Below are 21,870 nucleotides of genomic sequence, written 5' to 3' on the forward strand. Positions count from 1 at the left end.
AAATACAAGACATAACAATCCAAGTGGATTAGCAATTTGAACAGTCACAATTTGGCAAATGGCAAATATTGCATTATTTTTCCAACCTAATTCACAACAACATATCATGTTTTGTTAAGTAAATGGTTTAGACCTCCGTAAACACATTCTGAAACACACAGGATGTGTATTCCTGTAGTAATTAGTATTTGATTCGGATGAGATGATACACAATTTCCACAAGACAAGACATGAGATTAGGTCCGCGAGACAAGTCGAGATTTCAACATAATTCCTAATATATACCTTTCACAGTATATATCAGTTTCCAGTTTTGGCCTCATAATTTTTTACTATTTGATTTCATATTTTTGTTTCCATTCTAGTACTGCTCTTTGGAATTGTTAGAGATGTAACTCAGCAATAAGTAACCCTTTTTGTCCTGTTCAGATATAAACACTTGGGGAAAAAAATCTCTCAAGATCATTTTTGTCTTGCAAGAATTTGTGGCACGAGATCTTTTACCATCCCTTGTATTTGAGTCTTCTCTGAAATGAACCTGTATAAAATATTAGTTTACTATTAAGACATAAAACAGTCACAGTGATTGTCAGAAGTCACCATACGATATTTTAGTTCAGAATATAAAAACAGTAATGTCAAATGTGAAGCCCCAAAAGTCTAACTAAGCTGTAAACCTCAGACTTCAGCTGTTTCGAAGGACAAAGAGGTGAGAAAAAGACTGTACTTGATTATTTAACACTATATATTTTTGGTATAGGATGGAAAAAATACAGCAGATTACTTCTTTTACACTAAATAACATGTTGTCCTTAAATAACATAACTTTCATCCTTATTAATACAAGCTTGGACCACTTTTTATTTTCTATATTTACCTCGGTTTTGTAACGTTTTCTTTGACGACCAGTTGCACCATTTAAACAGCCACTCGAGTCAATAAAAAGCCCTGTGTTTTTTATTAGTCCCCGCTGAATCCGGACTGAAGCACCAATCAGCTGGTCACCATGGCGACAGGATCCTGCTCGGGCCTGTGCTTCATTAGAGCGCCGGGCCCGTCCCCGAGTGACCTGCGAGGGGTTACCTCCAGACAACACCGCCCCCAATCAGAACGCGCTATTCGTGTTCACTCGCGGCGCACTGTGTAATTTTCCTGGTGGAGGCTCTGTCAAGTGTTTTTCTCTGCCTGAAATGTTCCACAGTGACATTAAACCGCTCTACCTTACGTTTATTCAATTGCAGGTGGTTTTATAGCTCAAAAATATCTAGAAAAACAAGCATTCTGGCTGAGCAGGATCGCCTCTCCACAACATCCTTATTAGGGGTGTGCAGAAAATAATAATGTGCTGATACAATATCGATATCGTGGGCTGCTGTATCAATAGATATCGTAAAGAGACATTTTAGGTATATTTTACTAAATTACTTTGTGTAGGAACTGCAGTTGTGTTGACATTTTCACTGTTTTGTGTGAAATTGGTGTTCTTATGTTAACTCTGCACCAACTTTTAGTAATCAGAGCCATAATTTTTTTTACTGAACCGTATCGAAATATATCGTATTGAATCGAAAGCTCACTGTATCGACAAGCATATTGTATCGTGGCCTGTGTGTCAAGGTATGTATTGTATCGGCATGTGTGCTTCTAAACAATACCCGGCCCCAATCCTCCTGAAGAAAAAGTTTGACGGACCTTCCACCAGAAAAGTTACACAGTGCACCTTTAACCAAGCTCACGGCAGATTGAAATACGTGCAGCACTCTGAGTTGAGTTCTACACATTTATCAATCTGTGACAACGGTCTTTGAAAGCAAACAAGACAAAATATTCTGTTTTAGTTACATCCATTTGCGAGAAAAGCACAGACATCTTCCCCGTCCACAAATGCACAAAGCGTTTCCCGCTGAACTAAACAGTCTGTGTTTTTGCTGAAATAGCCTGAAGTACATCTGTTGGCGTCGCTACATTTGTTTTATTTCACTCGGGATCCAGAATACACACTTCTTCAATATTTAACAAAGATATCTGTCTCATCGAGGTGTGATTGACAGGTGAATGAGACTGTTTAGTCCTTAGTTTTGGGGTGAGTGTTGTTCAGTTGGTAGAGCGTTGGTAGAGAGAATCCTGCTCTCGACATAAACATCATTGGTTGAGCGTTTGTCCGCTGACCCATACTTTGGCAACGTGAATTCAGCTCCCGCAGATCAATGCTGTTGTTGAGTCCTTGGGCAAGACATTTAACCCACTTTGCCCCCAGTGTCTGTGTACACTGGTGTGTGAGTGTGTGTGTGTGTAAATGGGTTTGTGGTTCCTTGTTGTAAACTTTGAATGTCGTGAAGGTGGAAAAGCACTGTAAAAAAAATTTACCATTTACTAGCTCCATCCACACTAGTACGTACTGGAGTCGTTTATGTTGTGGATGCAGTGTTCATCCACACTAATCCGATTGAAAACGGCTACAGAGACGGAACGATCTGGTGCCGCCAACTCCCACGAATTCATCTGAGCACAGATCTGATCCGGCACTGTGTGGACGCCTGAAGACGTGGATATACTAATGTAGGAGCTCTAGTTGCGTCCTTATTGGACCACGTCACTGTGACTTGCACCGTCCTGATTTGTACGGTTCATGACATTGGTCATGTGATATGGAAAACAGTTTAAACAAACCAGAGACAAACTGAACCTCGTCGGTCCGCGTCATCTTCCTCGACTCAAAATTGGCTGCTGCAACTTCAGACATGGTGCTCCACTGCCTTGTTTTTACCGCCCACGTGATGCCGTGATGACGTGACACCAGCCTAGTCATGTGACTAGCGTTTAGAGCGGTTTCACGTTACTGTGTGGATAGGGAAGGCTGTGATATGCGGGCACATAAACGACTTGTCTGGACTGAAATCGTTTCTGGTACAGTGATACAGTGATTAGTTTCAGTGTAAACATAACCTTAGTTTGCATCTGTAATGAGTCATACAATGCGTGAATTCAATCTTCTTCTTTAAAATCTCATCAAAAAGCCAAAAAATAAGAAAATGTACAAAGAAAATGTTCACAAGATAAATGTAAAAAAAAATATGGAACTATAAAACTGCAGTTCCATCTATCATATATTGAACGATAAGTCCATATAGTCATTATCGTGACAGGCCTATTGGACATGACTGTCTGAATCTGGCTCCAGGCACAGCAGAGTGAGTGTGGACCAGACTGATATCCATCTGTATAAAAACTACAGAGAGAGATCAGTCTGGACTCGTCGGGCAAATAAACTGCAGTCTCCTGGCTTTGTTAAAACGCAAACTTTCTGTTCCAAAAGCTTGTGTGCGGGTGATTTGGACAGTAGGACAAACAGAGCACAGTGCTGCGGCTATAAAACCAAAGCTGCCAGCGTGACATAACAAAAAGAGAACATAACTATAACTGTAAAGTCAAAGAGTCTGTATTTGAACTGACAAAGCTGGATTGGTGATATCCGTTGGTGGAGTTTTTAATCGCTTGAGGAGATTACCCAAAATGCAGCCAACATACATGAATAAAATAAAAGATATGCACTTTTAATGTGGGAAGGTTTTAAGACGGTAAAGCAAAACACACAATGGTGCATCCATTGTAAACAGAACAGTCTTCAGAACACATAAAAGCAGTGTAGCTCTGTGCCCTCCGTCTTGTCAAGTTGAGAGAATCCTTTTCACCCGTCTCACACCGTGCCTCCAGCCCGCTCCTCTCACGCAGGATTACTCCGCTCTCAAAGCAAACTGGCTGACACCACTCGGCTATAGCTTTGAAAAAACACCTCCTAGCGCTCCTCTTTCATTCTCTCCTCGCCCACAGAACAATCCTCCCTCCGAAGTCTAGCGTCTCTCCGTGCCCTGGCCCCTCCGCCCACCGTCCCCCGGGGCCCAGGTAAGAGGCTGGGCTCGCAAATGCCCTCTAAGCCGGTTTAGTGGCACTGGCTGTCCACATGGCCCGCAGCGATAACGGATACAACAAGACAACACAAGCTGCGCGCTCCTCTCCTCTGCACACAAAGGACACGTGAAGGAGGAAAAGTGCCCAGCTCCTCAACACTTTTCACAATGACACTGAAAAATACACACTGGACACGAGTATTTAGCTGAAGTAATTTGCGTTTTTTGCGATGTACTTTTTGCAACGATTCAGATTGTGATTTTGACCTGAGTTATAAATAAGAGCTGTGTTAATTTCAACATGGACACGATGTCCCCTCACCAAAAAACAAACAAAAACATCGAAACCAAGGCCAAAGCTCCTTGTCTGCGATTCTTCTGCAGTTGTTTCACTGTCTTATGTTGGACTGTGCAAAAATATTGAAATATCGATATATCGTACCGTATTGATATATTGCCAAGAGCATTTTTTGGTATATTTAAATAATTTAGATACAGCGTTACAGTTTTGTTGTTTGTTCAGAGGAAGAAAACTCGTTTATGCGTCACATTTGACATTTTTTACAGTTTTAATTATTTAAAGTGTTTGTGTTTCATTTGAGCTTTACACAAGAAGTGATTTAACAAAGACTTTTTAGTATCACAGACCTGATTTAGCCTTTATTTTTTTATTGAACCATATCAAATCGATTTAAAATATATCGTATCGAATCAATATATATCATATATCGTATCGATCATGGCCTATGTATCGAGGTTTGTGTCGTATCAGCAACTTCTTAATCATACCCAGCCCTGGTGTTATGTTATATTCTGGTTGTGCTTCTGTTTTATTTGTATTTGTATTTGTTTATTTATTTCATTCATAAAGTATAAAAAGACATCGACAGTGTCACAACATCAGACATACAAGAAATGAATGAAAAGGAGCAGAAAGAAGAGAAATCTTATGTTATCTGCCTCTGCCTCTTGGCCAGGTCGTCATTGTAAATGCAAAGGTGTTCTCAATCGACTTACCTGTTAAAATATTAAATACATAAATAAAATAAAATTGTCAAAGCGCCACAGTCTTAAAATCTAAGTGAGGCCGGGCCTGAAAAGTACGTGGATGGGAGACCGCTGGGAATTTGAGGTGAAACATTGAGGCACCAGTGTCGAAGACTGTTGTTGTGTCCTTAGGCAAGACACATTGCCTAGTTTGAAAGTGGTGAGTGTGTGAATGGTTGGTGGTGCAGTTTGACAGCCTCGCTTCTGTCCATCTGCCCCAGGACACTTGTGGTTGTAATAGTAGTTTAATTTAACCAGGTATGGAATAAATGAATAAGGAAACAATTTGTAATGTGACTTTGAGCATCTAGAAAAGCGCTAGACTCTATAACACTAATGCAGCGTTATTAAAAATATACATGGAGTTGTTATGTTATTAATCCATTAATTCCTATTCAATTAGTCTGGATTGCTGCGTCACAGGTAAAAATCCGAACTTCTCATTAGAGTTCAAAGAATATTGGAATTTTTTTTTTTTTTTCATGGCCGATTATTTAGAATATAAAGAAACTGCCTATATTTTTGTTCGTCATGTAGTGTCAGTTTTGATCATTCCAAACATATTTAAGTTAAATTTATTACAAACTCATCCATGACATTGTTTATAAAGTGTGTTTTCCAAAAGCAGGCATTATTTCAAGTTACAAAAGCATGTTTAAAAGTGCATTTAAGCCACAAGAATGCTTGATATTTGTAATTTAAAATACACAGTTGCTCTTTATGTTCAATCCCTTACACAGAAAGTTAAAACTGAACATTCAATCTTGTTCAGAAGGAGATGACAAATGGGATTAGTTCAGTATGTGTGTATGGGGGAAATCGTTTTAAGCCTGTACCATTGTTAAAAGTTGGAGTGTTTTGCATTATCAGCTGCTGATGTGACTTTGCGGCGTAACTTTAGCCTGGTTAGCTTGTTTTGTTTATGTTGTGTAATAGCCTGTGTGCCTCTGTGTGTGTGACAGGTGACCACAGTGGACAGGTTCCAGGGTCAGCAGAATGACTACATCATCCTGTCTCTGGTGCGGACCAAAGCCGTGGGTCATCTGAGGTAAGAGCCGGAGCACGTCAACTGTTTCACTAATTCAATGACGGCAAAATGACATTGCGTGCGCATCACTTTGGACAGTAGGACAGAGCGCAAAGTTGCAGTGATTTTTGTCTGTGGTCTTGGATCAGTCCAACGTGCAGCTGCTGTTGGCGACAAATAGAGACAATATGCAACTCATGTACTGTTCAAAGTCGTCAAAAGTCTCACAATAACATCGTGGGCCATCACAGTATATCGAATTACAAGTCCTTTTGCTTAAATGAAGAGTTATGGTGCATCAATAGTTAAAGAAAAAAAGACAGAACTACATAGACCATGATCCTTTGCTCCGTTTCAGTGCGGACTCCATGAAAAAATAACCTGTTCATTTTGCACTTTGAAATCTTACTTCTTATGTCTTGTCAAGGCATTTTAAGAGGAAAAAGTAGCAAATTGACAGTTTTGTTAGCCTCCACAAAACCGAGAAATCTGGATATCTCTAGTTAAAAATGCCTGTACTCATACTCATCGATTTTGCCCCGATACTAGGAACCGATACCACTTCACAGAAATAAAAACTGCTTTTAGATATTCAGAAGTTTAAAAAAAAAAGTTAGCTATATTCCTAAGAAAATTCAATTCAATGAAGTGTTTAATGCAGCTTTGCGCACTTTTGTTTATGTTTTACACAAACAAAACTTAAACCACATGGCTCATTTGAATAAACTATAAGCACTGAAAAACAGCTCGCTCCTTGTGCGCTGATGCGGTTCAGCTTCTGTCGGACTAAAGGACACGACTCCGTGGAATATGAGTGTTCTTTCTGTGACAGAGGCATGTGCTGTTGATGGTGAGTCTGTTCTGTGCTTCTATCGTGTTGGAGATGGTTCATGTGAAACTTTTCAGAGATTACTCCGCAAGGCTCCTGACTACAGTCGCCGTAATTCTCCGACAATCCGACAATCTATCAAGCAGAGCGGCTTTGTCGTTTACCAAAGTCATACTAAAACATTTTGACAGATTTTTGAGCGCCGTATACCACATAAAATCGGTTCGAGGTCAGTAAACACAACCAGAATTAATACATAAGGCGCACTGTCGTTTTTTGAGAAAATTAAAGGATTTTAAGTGTCTTTAAAATCCGGTAATATAGGCCTGTGATAGAAATTTAGATTGTGGAAAGATTTCTCTCAATCTGTCTTGTGTAAATTAATGTGATTTCTACCTGAAACCCAGACCAGTCATTAACATGTGTAAAGGTTCATCAGGCACAACTGTCTCCGCCTTCAGGAAGCCCTTTGTTGTCCTCAACTGTATGTTAATTTAGTACCAGCCTCTGAAACCAAAGTCACTCTGCTTTGATATGTATGTAACTTGTATTTCTGTATAAATACTCAGAGCTCAAATGCTCTGGAGAGGGAGATGGGAAGAGACGGGAGGAGACAGGGGTGAGAGGCTGTTGGGCTTTGGCCGAAACAGGCCTAGGCCCTGTCCATATCTGCTGTAACAAGAATAAACCTTGGTCTATATTCCAAAAAGTCATCGGGCTTCGCAAATGGATTCATTATTTATCTTCAAGAGAGATATATAATTTTTTCCATAACAGGCCCTTTAAGTGAGATATATGAGTTGTTACCATCTACTTGCCCATAAACAAAATTTTAAAATGATCATAATCTTGGTTGCTAACGTGGAAGCCTGTTCAAAGGCTGCTCAAGATCAAAATTTGAACGGTCGCCATAAGCAAAACACAAAGATGGCACTTTACATCACGTTATGAAATGCAAGTAATTATTTGTGTCTTCTCTCAAATTCAAATATCCCTGGACATGCTTAAAATGTGAACTATTAACAAAATTAGATTTAGGAGATGGTTTAGGTTTGTTCGCATGTAACTTGTTTTTAACTGAACAGACGTAGTTGTGCTCACCTCCCCTTACCCCTAGAAACTTCACTAACTCATGTCTGAAATGTACAGACCTCAGTCTCCTCGCCCTCCTCCGAACTTTTCCATGGCGATGCGTCTTTCTTGCTGAAGTATGCATGAGCCCGGGGTATTATGGAGAGTGCAGAGGTCTTCTCGGGACAGCAGCATGTCTAAGGAGGTGCCTGCCGCTAATGGTCCTGGAGAGAGGAAACTATTGTTAAGGAGAAGAATACAGAACAAAAGCTGCTCCAGATATTGTTGAAGAGATGGGCTTGTTAGATAAATTGCTGTGGTAGTAAAGTAGGTCCTTAGGCTGCAAGATAATCGATAATTTCTGGTCTTATACTGCATAAAACTGCTAACCCTGTACTTGAGATCTGTACAAACGAAATCTGAAAATGTGATTCTTGTATTAGTTTGTCAGTCTTTTTGCCAGTTCTTCTGGGCATGTTTAAAATGTGAACTTTGAACAGAATCTTTTTATTGAAACTAAATTAAATCTAATCTGCAAATCTAATAGAATTTGAAGCTCCTTGAGTACATCAAGGACAAGACCCCGACAGATGACGTGCTCAGAGAATGTCTAAGACAGTGGGGTCCAGAGGAAGACGTGCTGGAGGGACCATCATGGCAGGACAAGCCCCTACACAGGGCAAACCACCAGAACAGAACTGAAGTGGCTGATATCAAGACATCCTACCAATGTCTTGAGAGGGCTGGTCTGAAGGACACACAGAGGCTCATCCTGGCTGCTAAGGAGCAGGGCCTGGGCACTCGAGCAATAGAGGCCCAGATCTACCACACCAGACAAGAGCCACTGTGTAGGCTGTGCAAAGAGGCTCCTGAGACAGTCCAGCACATAACTGCAGGGTGTAAGATGCTGCAGGGAAACAAACATGGAGTGACATAACCAAGTGGCAGGCACAGTGTAAAGAAACATCTGTGCAGAGTACAGGCTGTAGGCCCCAGGGTCAAAGTGAGAAACACCTCCAAAAGTTGTGGAGAATGACCGAGCCAAGATCCTGTGAGACTTCCAGATACAGACAGACATGATGGTGATGGACCAACCAGACATAGAGGTGGTGGATAAGAAACAGAGCAGAGCCGTGGTGGTGGACATCGCAATACCAAAAGATGGTAATATCAGGAAAAAGGAACACGAGAAACTAGAGAAATACCAGGGGCCTGGAAAGTGAAGGCATCAGTGGTGCCCGTGGTGATCGGACACTCGGGGCCATAACCCCCAAACAGGAAGAGGCTACAGCAGATACCGGGAAAAACAACAGACATCTCAGTCCAGAAAAGTGCAGTACTGGGAACAGCAAAGATACTGCGCAGAACTCTCAAGCTCCCAGGCCTCTGGTAGACGACCCGAGCTGGATGAGAGGGAGAGACCAACAACTGTGGAAGATGAGAAACACATTTTTTATATATATATTTTTATATTTATATATATTATTAGGAGAAGCATCAAGTCTTCAGGTCCCAAGTCACTGACCTTAAAGTCCAAATCGAGTCTCAAGTCTTGAGTCACTGTTTTTAGGACTTTAGACTTGACTTGGTAAAATGAACCAAGTCTGACTTGAGTCCAAATCACAACTCTCAAGTCCCCACCTCTGCAGGCAACAAGACAAATATCGGATATCGGTATAAAATGTTTTAAAAATATCATAATATCAGTCTTATCATATCCCTGAGCTCTGCTTGTGGCGCTCAAATACAAACACCTTGTTTTTATGCTTGAAGAGATTTAGAAGTTGTGTCAACACCCAAACTGTCAGTTCACTCTCTTTCTCACTTTGTGTCCCTAAGCTCCACACTCTCTCCTCTCCTCTCCTCTCCAGCTCTGCGTCCTTATCTCCTCTCCTCCTCCTCCTCCCTCCACCCCTCCCCCCGTTCTTTCGCTCATTCCACTGAATTGATATGTTCTGAAATGGCCTCTGTGTGCTCTGGGCTGCCTCCAGATCAGTGCGAGCTCTTCACACATAATGCTCTCCTCGCTTTAATACCAGACAATCGTGGCTTAAGTCCTTTTCCACGCCTAAGCCTGCCACTCTCACCCGGAGCTGAGACCGCGCTGGATTTGCAAAATGTTCACCCTCAAGTTAAACTGTCTGCGAACGAGGAGCTTTCTGTGTTTTTTAAAAGTGCACGTGACAGGTTTTCATCTTTAGTTTTGAGTTCATGTCGTGTTTTTTTTAAATACTGCTTCATTTGTGAGTTTTAAATTACAGAAAGTGTAGAGTTGTATCCTGGCTCTCAGACTGACATGTGTAATCTTCTGAATGGAGTTCAGAACCAGTGTTGGGCAAGTTACTTCAAAACTGTAATGTGATATTTATGACTTGTTAATGTCATTTCAAAGTAGTTACTTAATTAATGATTAATTACTGTATTTAAAATATAAAATATTACACGACTATTACAGCACTTTAAGTTACACGCTCACCAAAATAAGTGTGCGAAGATGCAGAACCAGAACTGAACCAGTACTAAATCAGGACTAAAAAGGTTTAATCAGGTCTAAACCAGGTTTAAACCAGGACTGAACCAGGACTAAACGAGAACTGAACGAGAACTGAACCGAGTACTAAACCAAGGACTGAACCGGGATTAAACCAGAGCTGAACCAGAACTGAACCAGAACTAAACTAGGACTGAACCAGGAGGACTGAAACAGGACTGAACCAGGTCTAAACCAGGTCTAAACCAGGACTGAGCCAGGAGGACTGAACCAGGACTGAACCAGGACTGAACCAGGTCTAAACCAGGTCTAAACCAGGAGGACTCAACCAGGTCTAAACCAGGACTGAACCAGAACTGAACTAGAACTGAACCAGAACTGATCCAGGACTGAATCAGGACTAAACCAGGACTAAACCAGAACTGAACCAGAACTGAACTAGAACTGAACCAGAACTGATCCAGGACTGAATCAGGACTAAACCAGGACTAAACCAGGACTAAACCAGAACTGAACTAGAACTGAACCAGAACTGATCCAGGACTGAATCAGAACTGAACCAGACCTAAACCAGAACTAAACCAGGATTGAACCTGGAGGACTGAAACAGGACTGATCCAGGACTGAACCAGAACTGAACCAGGATTGAACCAGGAGGACTGAAACAGGACTGAACCAGGACTGAACCTGGTCTAAACCAGGTCTAAACCAGGACGAAAACAGAACTAAACCAACTAAACCAAGACTAAACCAGGACTAAATCAGGACCAAACCAGCACTAATCTTGGACTAGGACTTGGAATTTAGGAGCACCCCTGAGAGAACCCCGAGCTTGTGGAGCAGTTTGTCCTCAAAGCTCGATCGGGCGTCAGCTACAGTACGATCCACCTCATGGAGCGTTTAGTTCTGCGCCGGTCCTTTCGCCCACGGTCACCCGACGGTCTGCGTGGGCGCACCTCCGGGCCCGTCCCGACATTTGGAACCGTAACAATGGCATTTCACCTCTGCTGATATCGCCATGATTTTAGTGAATTTGTATAAAGAAAGAAGAAAAACGAAAAACCCACCACTTCAATCCAGGTTAAAAAATCTTTGTGAGGCGCTTTACTGACATTTGTACCGAGTAAAATTTTAACATTTTTTTCCCTGTAATGCCGAACATTACTGCGTTACAGCAAAAAGTAACGCATTACTTTTATATCGCGTTACTCCCAACACTGTTTGGAACTCGGAAAGACCTCAGAACCAGTGATCAGGAGGTTCAGACTTGACCTTGATTGGTTTAAAGGTTGTATGGAGGATTTTTTTTGTTTCAAATTATCAGTGAAAGTTTAAAATACCATTACAGAGACGCAGCAGCCTTGTAATTATGATGACCAAAAAAAAAAAAAAGAATGAAAATCTATCAACTGTGGACGTAGTGAGGCCAGGTAAACATCGGCCAATAGAAAACAAGGCTACCTCATTTTCTATTGGCTGTTAGGTCGTCAATCAAACTCCCTATATTTCTAGTGTAACTGAGTTGCTGGCGCGCAGGGATGACGTGGTTTATGCAGAGGTTCTTAGAGGCTTTTACAAACTGTAGCTTCCTCGCAGTTCGCACAAAGTTTGTTGCGATGGCGGACGAGAATCGACGACCAGTTCGCCGCGAAAGAAAGCTTTTTTTTGAGGTCGCTGAAAGACGAAGAGAAGGGGAAAAGGAGCGAAGACAAACTGAGGTGATTCTTGGAGATCTCTTCCTGAAGCAGACAAAGGGTCTAAAAACTGACGCGTCGGTCTCTAAATTATTTCTAGACAGGTCACTTCAACAGTAATTCTGAACGTGCACTGGATGTAAACAAGCGTGATTTCTAGAGTAACGAGGCGGGAGGAGATGTTTCTACTGGGGGAGCTGTGGAGGAGGAAGGTGGTGTCACGCATGCGCAACATTTGAAAAAGAACTGTCGCTGTATTTCTCTTCCCTTAAAAAATCCTCTATACAACCTTTAAGTGTTTGAACAATCCGAAAAATCAAACTTTAGTCATATCCAGTTGAGAGAAAAGCACAGACATCTTACCCATCCACAAGGCACTTCCCTCTTCGTGTTTTTCACTAACAAAATAGTCCATGTTTCTACTAAAAAAGGCTGAAGTATGTCTGTTGGCATCACCGTGTTTGTTTTGGTTTGTTCGGCGCAAACCACGGCGCTGTCCTGTGGTTGGTCCGTTTCTTGCGGGACTTATCAAATCCAAACGATCCAGCTGGAGCTTTTCAAAACAGATTCTCAAGAGTTTGTGAACAAAAATGGAGAGAATTCGGTCAAGGCTAGAGCTGAGTCCCTCTTTTTAAGGGATGGGTGATACTGACCAGAATTAATTATCTGAATAGTTTAGTATATTCTCGATTTTTTTTTTCTGACTATATTTCAAAAGTTAATCAGGAATGTGCCTTGGTTCAGGTTCAAGTTTAACACCATCAAATTAACCACTAAATATTTCTTTCTCTCTTTTCTCTCTCAATTACATTTTTCTCAGATGTTCATCCAAAATGCAAGGGCAATTTACTCGTACAAACAAGGAAAGCAATTTTCTCATAGTTTGCGATTTGATTTGCTATTTGCGTACATCGAAATTGCGAAAACTGCACTTTTTGAAGTAACATAATTCCCTTCACAAATGACAAAATACCCTTACTTTGCAAAAAGCTGCTAACCCTGTAGTGTAGATCTGCACAAACATACTCTGAAATGTGATTCTTGTATTACCGTATTTTCCGCACTATATGGCGCTCTGGATTATACGGCGTTCTGTCATTGAATGGTCTGTTTTCGAACTTTTTTCACATATAAACCGCACTGGACTATAAGGCGCATTAAACGAAACACAACAGATAAGTCAGTCAAACTTTATTTAATGCATTCACAATAACTCAACTTTGTTCAATTGTAACACGTAAAAAAAAAAAAAAAAAACTGTCTGAAACGCTAAATTGTTAGAGTATTCACAATAACTCATAATTGTTCAAACAGTTGGGCGATTACGGCGTCCAGCACGTCCGCATCCCTCTCGTCATTATCCGATTCAGTGTGGTTACTGTTCCCTGGCAGTTCAGTGATGATTCTGGTCTTGGTGAAAGCTCAGACCACAGTTGATACTGATCCTTAGCCCAGGCGTCCACAATTCGTTGGCAGATCGTGGCGTAAGTCGCTCGGCGCTGTCTCCCTGTCTTGGTGAATGTTTGTTCGCCTTTTCACATCCATTGCTCCCACGCAGCTCGCACTTTCACTTTATAATAGCCTTGAGTTTAAAGTCGGCGTTGTAAGCGTGCCTCTTGACCGGTGCATTTTGATATTACCGTATTTTCCGGGCTATTAGACGCGCTCTTAAGCCTCTAACCCCATCAAAAAACAACCGCACGCCCCGCAATCCAGAGCGCCTATACACGAATCCACTCGGGTGTCCCAGCACGACTTCAGTAAACTACAAAGCTGCACCACCCGCAGCGCACGCAAACACACAGGGAGCAGACAGCGACCGCGCGGCGAAAAACACCCACAGACACACTCATCACTCCACGCCGACGAGGAACGGAACAGAGGAACGAACCGAAAAAGCGAGTGCAACGTGCCACTTCTAGACCCGACTGAACAACTGAGTCACTGCGAACACGCCAACAATCCAGCGGCCCCAGACAGCACCCTCCCTACACGCCACAACTGAACAAAGCCCAGAGTCACCGTGAACGCCACAAACAAACAAAACCACTCACCCATCCAACTGTTGTGTTTCGTTTAAAGTCCGGTGCAGTTTATTTGTGGAAAAAAGTTTGAAAATAGACCATTTAATGACAGTGCGTCTTATAACCCAGAGCTCCTAATAGCCCGAAAAATACAGTAAAAGGAATCACAGTATGCATTACTCCATGATGCTCCTGACTACAGTAGCCGTAATGGTGCAAGTGGTGTGGCTTTGTAGTTTACTAAAGTCGTACTAGAATAGAATCGAATAGAATAGAAAGCCTTTAGTTTCAATATACAATAGTATAATGAAATTCAGATATTAATACTAAGACACCCGAATAAATTCATATATAAGGCGCTCTGGATTATAAGGCGCGCAGTCGTTTTTTGATGAAATTAAAGGCTTTTAAGTGCCCCCTATAGTGCGGAAAATATGGTAGTTTGTCAGTTCAGATTTCAGTCTTTTTTTTTTTTGCCAACTCTTCTTGAACGAGTTTGAAATGTGAACAGAATCGCGAGTCTAATCACAAAGCTTGTCTGAAAAATCACAATTTGAGATTTTTCCGCACTCAGCCTTAGTCACATTTCTCTTAAATTTGTTCCCCGGCGTTAAATACTGTATCATTGAGCTGACAGAGAAAAGAGCTGAAGTGTCTGCGATAAGACTGGAGGAGTGCAGGGCGGAGGAGGAGGACGAGTGCAGCGAGGGTAGTTTATCTCTGTGGCAGTGCCGCTCTTGTGTCTCTATCGGTCTCTGGATCACAGCCTCACACTGAATATTACACCGGCCTTGTACGCCTTCACAGCTTTCTCTCTGTACAAGATGTTTATCAGGACCAGAGCTTGTGCTACAAACCGAGATAACAAGGCTCCCACGCAGCAGACAGACCTGGAGGTAAAGGTAGTGGGATCCAGAAATATAGTATCGAAAAAATAACACTTCAGCCGATATCCTGGTTGAGCCTATAGACATGTTAAGTGATTTATCGCATGTTGACACCACTGGTAAATATCATTTTAAAAAATACAAAATGAGAAGAAGAAGTTGAGATTTTAAAGCTCACTATGTAACTTTTTTGGTGGAGGTTCCATCATTTTTTTGATGCTATGACAGTGTTTGCCAAACTTTTTTTCTGGGGACCCATATTTTAAAGTGCCATATTTTTAGTCACAAACTTTCATCACAATATTCGTAAATCACTAAATAAAATTTTTGACCATTATTGAACATTGATGAGGATATTTTATTGTTGACTGAGTGATAATGTCTCTCAGAACAATTAGTATTACCGTATTTTTCGAACCATAAGGTGCACTGGAAACGGATGACACTTGAGACTTGAGATTTTTTCATTTCCTACGAGGAGGACTCAAGTATACATTGAGTAATAATATGTTTAATGCAGCTTTGAGCACATTTATTTACGTTTTACAGAAATGAAACTTAAAACCACATGGCTAATTTGCATAAACTATACACGATTTTAAAAAAAGAACAGCTCGCTAATTGTGCGCTGATGCGGTTCAGCTTTTGTCGGACTAAAGAACATGACTCAGTGGAATATATGTGAAAATCGGTTCGAGGTCAGTAAGCACAACCAGAATTAATAAGGCGTACTGTCGATTTTTGAGAAAATTAAGGGATTTTAGGTGCGTCTTACAGTCCAAAAAACGGTCTTGGTCTCGTCTCGGACACAAACGCATTTGGACTCGGTCTTGTCTCGGTCTTTAGGTGCTTGGACTCGGTCTTGTCCCGGACTCAAGGTCTGACACTTGTGAATTGTGATCATATTTCATTATGGCTGCTTCTTATCCAAAATTAGGAAAACAGGTTTAAAAGTCCTACCCACTTTCTTCACTCTCTTTCATCTGTTCATTTTCTTAATTTTACTCATTCCCCACCTTCTCTCTAAACAAATAATCACTTGAACAATTCGTGATTTCATTTAAGACCGCCACACACTACAGGATCAGGTCTACAGGTCTTAAACAATTTTTAAAGCGCACTCCACAGACATGAGGAGAATCTTATAAGATTTTAAATCTCTGATCACAAAGACATCAGCAGGATCTGTCTGCGGACCACAGGATATAAAGTTGTGAATGCGACTGTATCAGCTTTTTCCTGTCTACAGTAAAACCACTCGCTTTGAGACTCATAAGTGTTCGAAAGATTAGAGAGCTGCACTTCAACAGTTATTATTTGTGAAATGCTGTGCAAAACTTCAGATGCGTGATTTTTTTTAAGCATAAAAGATTGGCGATAAAGTCCACAGGAAGTAGAGTCACTATCACTAATCTGCAGCTTCACCTTGATCCGTGCGCTGTGTGGTTGTAAACAGACACACATGAGGAACTACTCCCACCTTTTTACTTTCAAAGTACGCCTCAAACTGGATTAATAGCACAGTTTTGTGAACTGGATGGAGGACAAATTCTATAGATAATGTGGATGAGATGCTGCAGTTTAACTTTACCACTTTACGAGAGGTGAGTAGTAAAGTCGTCTCATTATTTTCGCTGTTTCCTGAGTTTGTATCTTGCATCTCTTTGTCCATCATTCCGTCTGATGCTCTGTTTTATTGGCTGTTACCATTCGGTGGCTCAGAATCACATACGAAGACACAAAGTCGGGTCACAAGGAGAGGCAAATCACTGCCAAAATCGGGCAAATTCTCCTGTAGTGTGTGGCGACGTTTACAGTTAAAATAATTGTGATGTTTGGTTTTTTTTCTTATAACGGAGCAGTCCTTTCTTCCATCCTGTTCAATGACTATCTTCTCTTTCCTCATGCTTCTCTCTCTGCACCCTTTACTCCTGCTCTCTGCTCCGGCCTGCATTTTTCTTCATAGCAATCTGCTCCAGTGACAGCCGCAGCAGCCCTCGCATCCACACGCAGATACATCACACTGTCCTCAGCCTCCGTACACCAATACACCGAGAAGACCGCTCTCCTCCACTATTTTTATAATTTATTCGTGCAGTTTAAGATACCGACTCCCTCGTTTATTTGCAAACTCGGCACACATTTCCATAAGCCTGCGTGAATATTCATACGTCCATCATGCATATTGCAGAAATTAATCCTCTTAGCGTGCGTGGTGTTCAGGTGGACTCCTCCGTGTGATTTGGATGAGTTTACGGTATATTTGAATCTGTGTACTGCAGTGTGCCACTTTTAGACGCATCAGATTAACGTCCCGCCCGCCTCGTCTCTGCTATTGTAGAAAGTACAGCTGAAAGATTATTTGCAAATGAGTCGAAATCGCAGTTGCAAAGGCTGTAGTTAACTTCACCTAAAAAAAAAAAAATCACACTATTCTAAAAAAAACACTCCCAAATCAAATACAGTAAGATTGTTCTATTCTGTACGGAAGCCGAGAGGGGTCACAACAAATGCAAAAAAATAAAAATGCGAAATCACAAAAAAAAGCCGCAACGGAAATGGCCGCGGGACTCTATTTTAATGCAAACGCCGCAACAAATACAAAGACCACAAGACAAATGCGACAACATAAAAGCAACAACACAAACGCAAATGCAGCAACACATCAAAAAACCACAACGGAAGTGACCGCGGGACTCTATTTTCCGACGGACCGATCAAGCGGCAAGTGAAGAAGAAGAACTACAACGTGAAACGAATAATGATAAAACAATAAATTACTTTTACTTACGTTTCCAACTTCTCCGTTCCTTTACTTTTCACATTGTAGTTCTTCGCGTTTGCGTTTGTTGTGACCCCTCTCGGCTTCCGTACAGAATAGAACAATCTTACAGTATTGGATTTGGGAGTGTTTTTTAAGAAATTAGGATATTAATTAGGATAGATATTAGGCGTTAATCTGTTAATGTAACATATTATATATATATATAACAATTATTCAGATAATTACAGCATAAACAACATAAGTTTACCAAACTTTCCATCTCACTCCAAGTCACTAAATCCATTGAATCCATTGAATTCTTCATTATTCTCGGTGTCACTTCTGAGCAACTCCGCGCATCTTCGGTTGTCACTGAAGTCCAGGCTTTGTCGTCCAGTGACAGGAAAGTTGCATGGACCACCCGTCCAGTTGTCGTGAAGCTGTGTTCTCCATTCCCGCTTTCTGACAGTCACTCACAAGTTTCTTGCTCACTCCAACTTTCTTTCTGCTGCTTGATTACCGTTTTCTGCTCCATATTTCACTACTTGCAGCAGGACAAAGGCTTTTTCTGCAGGGGACATGCGCAGAAAACTGATACAAAAGCCTAATATATAAGTTGCAGGATCACCCAAACCATGGGAAAAAAAGTGCGACTTACAGTCCAAAAAATACAGTATGTCTTTTGGTCTCAAAAACCACCACAGGTACATGGTCTAATCATACAGATACTAAACAGTCGTGAGAGCTTTACCAGCACCACCCCTCACTTCCTTTTCGTCGATTAATCACTGCACTGGACATGTTTTTAATCCACCAAGAATTTCTTTAGTTTACAGCCTGATCTCTTATAATAATTGTGTTTTCTTCTCACCTATAAAACACCGACTTTCCAAAATGGGAATGATCGCCAAAAATAACTTCTGTAGACGTGTATTTAAGTAAATCCATGGAGAATAAACCAAGTCTGATGTGTTTACAATCTGCAGTTCATTTCAGTCAAGATCAAGTTCACTTTTCATTTAGACTGATTTGACAGGCCTTGCAGCACTTATTCTTCATAACTTCTGTAAATCCGGAAATACCAGATCTTTCGAGTGGACTGCTGTCTGCGTATTTGACATTTGATAACATTCTTCTGCTGTGGAATTGGAAAACTCCGCTCCTCTCAGCTTTGGATTGCGCCAAGTAGGATCCCAGTGTTCTGAAGTCCTGCGCTTCATTTAGACTGGAAAGCTCTTAGTCTACTTTTGCCCTTTGAAAATCGTAGTTCATTGTCTCCCGCCTGCGCATATTTTCATAAATCTCTTCTTTATCTTGTGTTTTTTGTTTCAAGCTGCGTAATTTATAGCCCACCATTGCTTTTGACAAGTTGTTTTCTTACATTGCATTTCAAATTTGGACAGACAAAGACAGAATTTTTATTGTACAGCGGTCCCTCGTTTATCGCGGGGTAGTAGTCAACGTTATATTTTACAATTATTATATCTTTTTTAAGTCTGTAAAACTCCTCAGCACACACTTTATACACTTTTCTCAGACAGGACAGTTACAACTCTTTTTGCATCCTTCTTAAAAACTTATTGCTGCTGTCGTCCCTTTGTTATTTTCCTCCTTCTTTATGTAACGAACCGAAGATTAATTTATTCTGTAGTGGAGCCCGACAGCGCAGAGTCCTGCACGGGTCCATTTTTGGAGACCAGGCATAAACCAGGACTAAACCAGAGACTAAACCAGTAGTAAAACAGGACTGAACCAGGACTAAACCAGGAGTAAAACAGGACTGAACCAGGTCTGAACCAGGACTGAACCAGGACTAAACCAGGACTGAACCAGGTCTAAACCAGGACTGAACCAGGAGTAAACCAGAACTGAACCAGGTCTAAACCAGGTCTAAACCAGGACTGAACCAGGTCTAAACCAGGACTGAACCAGGAGTAAAACCAGAACTGAACCAGGTCTAAACCAGGTCTAAACCAGGTCTAAACCAGGACTGAACCAGGACTAAACCAGGAGTAAAACAGGAGTAAAACAGGTCTGAACCAGGACTGAACCAGGACTGAACCAGGTCTAAACCAGGTCTAAACCAGGACTGAACCAGGACTGAACCAGGAGTAAAACAGGACTGAACCAGGAATAACCAGGAACCAGGTCTGAACCAGGACTGAACCAGGACTGAACCAGGACTGAACCAGGACTGAACCAGGACTGAACCAGGTCTGAACCAGGTCTGAACTAGGACTAAACAAGGACTAAACCAGAAATAAACCATGTCTAAATCAGGCCTGAACCAGGACTAAACCAGGCCTGAACCAGGACTAAACCAGGACTGAACCAGGACTAAACCAGGACTGAACCAGGACTAAACCAGGACTCACTGTCAGGACGGACACGGAGGTGACCGCAGGAGAAAACACCCGCTCAGAGCTCCGCCATCACAGTAACCACGGCAATTGCCCGATTGTGCTTTGCGGACATCCTGCTCGAGGTTCTCTCTCTTAAGTCCAAGATTAGTCCTGGTTTAGACCTGGCTTAGTTCTGGTGTAGTCCTGGTTTAGTCCTGACCCGCCCATGTGTAAAGAAAAAGAACAAAAAAATCAGCAAAACAGCGAGTCCCCGAAAGGTGAACCGCGATATAGCGAGGGACGACCTCATTGTTTTATTTACAACATCTTTTCGTCTAACGTTTGTTTTTGTTTTCCTTCCTGTCCTCCGTAGGGACGTGCGGCGTTTGGTGGTGGCCATGTCCAGGGCGAGGTTGGGGCTCTACGTCTTCGCCCGCGTGTCTTTGTTCCAGAACTGTTTTGAGCTGACCCCGGTGTTCAACCAGCTGACCGCTCGCCCCCTGGAGCTCCACATCCGCCCCAACGAGTACTACAGCCAGGAGCAGCCCGTACGTGGAGCCTCACTACTCTCTCTCTCTCTCTCTTTTTCCACTCTGTCGTTCTGTTTCTCTTTCTCTGTTGTCTACTCTTTCGCTCTTATCCACCACAGCGAGTACTACAGCCTCTCCCTTTCTTCTTTTTCTTCTCTCTCTTCTCTTTCTTCTTCAGCCAGGAGCAACCGGTATGTGTCGCTCTCGCTTTCCTCTTCTCTCCCATTCTCTCTTGTTCTCTTTCTCCTTTCCTTGTTGCCTTCCCTTGCTTTTTTTCTCTCCTACTCCTCTCTCTCTTTCTTCCCGTTCTCTCATTCTCTCCTCCCTCTCCATCTTTTTTTGTTTGTCTTTCTGTCTGTACTCATTTTTTTTCTCTCCGTGCTCACTCTCTCATTTTCGTACTTTTTGTCTCTCTGTTATTTCTCCCTCTCTCTCTCTCTCGCTCTCTCTCTGTTTCTGTTATCACTCTCTCACATCATTACTCTCGCTCTCTTTCTCTCTGTTATCTTTCTCACTTCCTAACGATCTCTCATTTCTCTCTCTCTCTCTCTCTCTCTCACTCTCTCTTTTATCACTCTCACTTTCTTGCTCTAGCTCTTCTCTTTCTCTCTCTCTTTCTCTATTATCACTCTTTCTGTTATCACTCTCACTTTCTTGCTCTCTCATCTCTCCTTTTTTCTTTATCACACATCCCACACTCCTTTTTTGCTCTTCTCTCTTTTTCTCTGTCTCTCTCTCCTCTTTGTTATCACTCACTCACTTTCTTACTCTATCTCATCTCTCTCTTTCTCTCTCTCTCTGTTATCACTCTCACTTTCTTGCTTTCTATCTCATCTCTCTTCTTTTTTACTTTATCACACATCCCACACTCCTTTTTTCCTCTTCTCTCTTTCTCTCTCGCTCTCTCTCTCTCTCTCTCTCTCTCTCTGTCTCTTTGTTATCACTCTCAGTTTCTTGCTCTGTCTCTCATCTCTTTTTTTCTGTATCACACATCCCACACTCCTTTTTTGCTCTTCTCTCTCTCTCTCTCTCTCTCTGTTATCACTCCTTCTTTCTCTCTCTCTCTCTCATCTCTCCCTATTTCTCTCTCTCTCTGTTATTACTGCCTCTCTCTCTCTCTCTCCCTCTCTCTCTGTCTGTTATCACTCTCACCCTCTCTCTCTCCCTCTCGCTCTCTCTCTCCCTCTCCATTATCTCTCTCTCTCTCTCTTTCTCTCTGTTATCACTCACTCTTGCACTCTGTCTCATCTCTCTCT

General features: G+C 41.8%; 1 protein-coding gene across 1 annotated transcript in view; it reads left to right on the plus strand.

The window, feature by feature from the left end:
- Positions 1 to 21,870, plus strand: part of aqr (aquarius intron-binding spliceosomal factor) — a 154,261-nt gene that overhangs the window by 114,727 nt on the left and 17,664 nt on the right. Inside the window, 2 exon segments of the mRNA XM_055157746.1 lie at positions 5,918 to 6,003; positions 20,458 to 20,632. Of these exon segments, the coding sequence (XP_055013721.1) occupies positions 5,918 to 6,003; positions 20,458 to 20,632 (261 nt within the window).

Source organism: Boleophthalmus pectinirostris, unplaced genomic scaffold (assembly GCF_026225935.1).
Source record: "Boleophthalmus pectinirostris isolate CB_2022bp ecotype Guang Dong unplaced genomic scaffold, ASM2622593v1 HiC_scaffold_10, whole genome shotgun sequence".
Taxonomy (NCBI): Eukaryota; Metazoa; Chordata; class Actinopteri; order Gobiiformes; family Gobiidae; genus Boleophthalmus; species Boleophthalmus pectinirostris.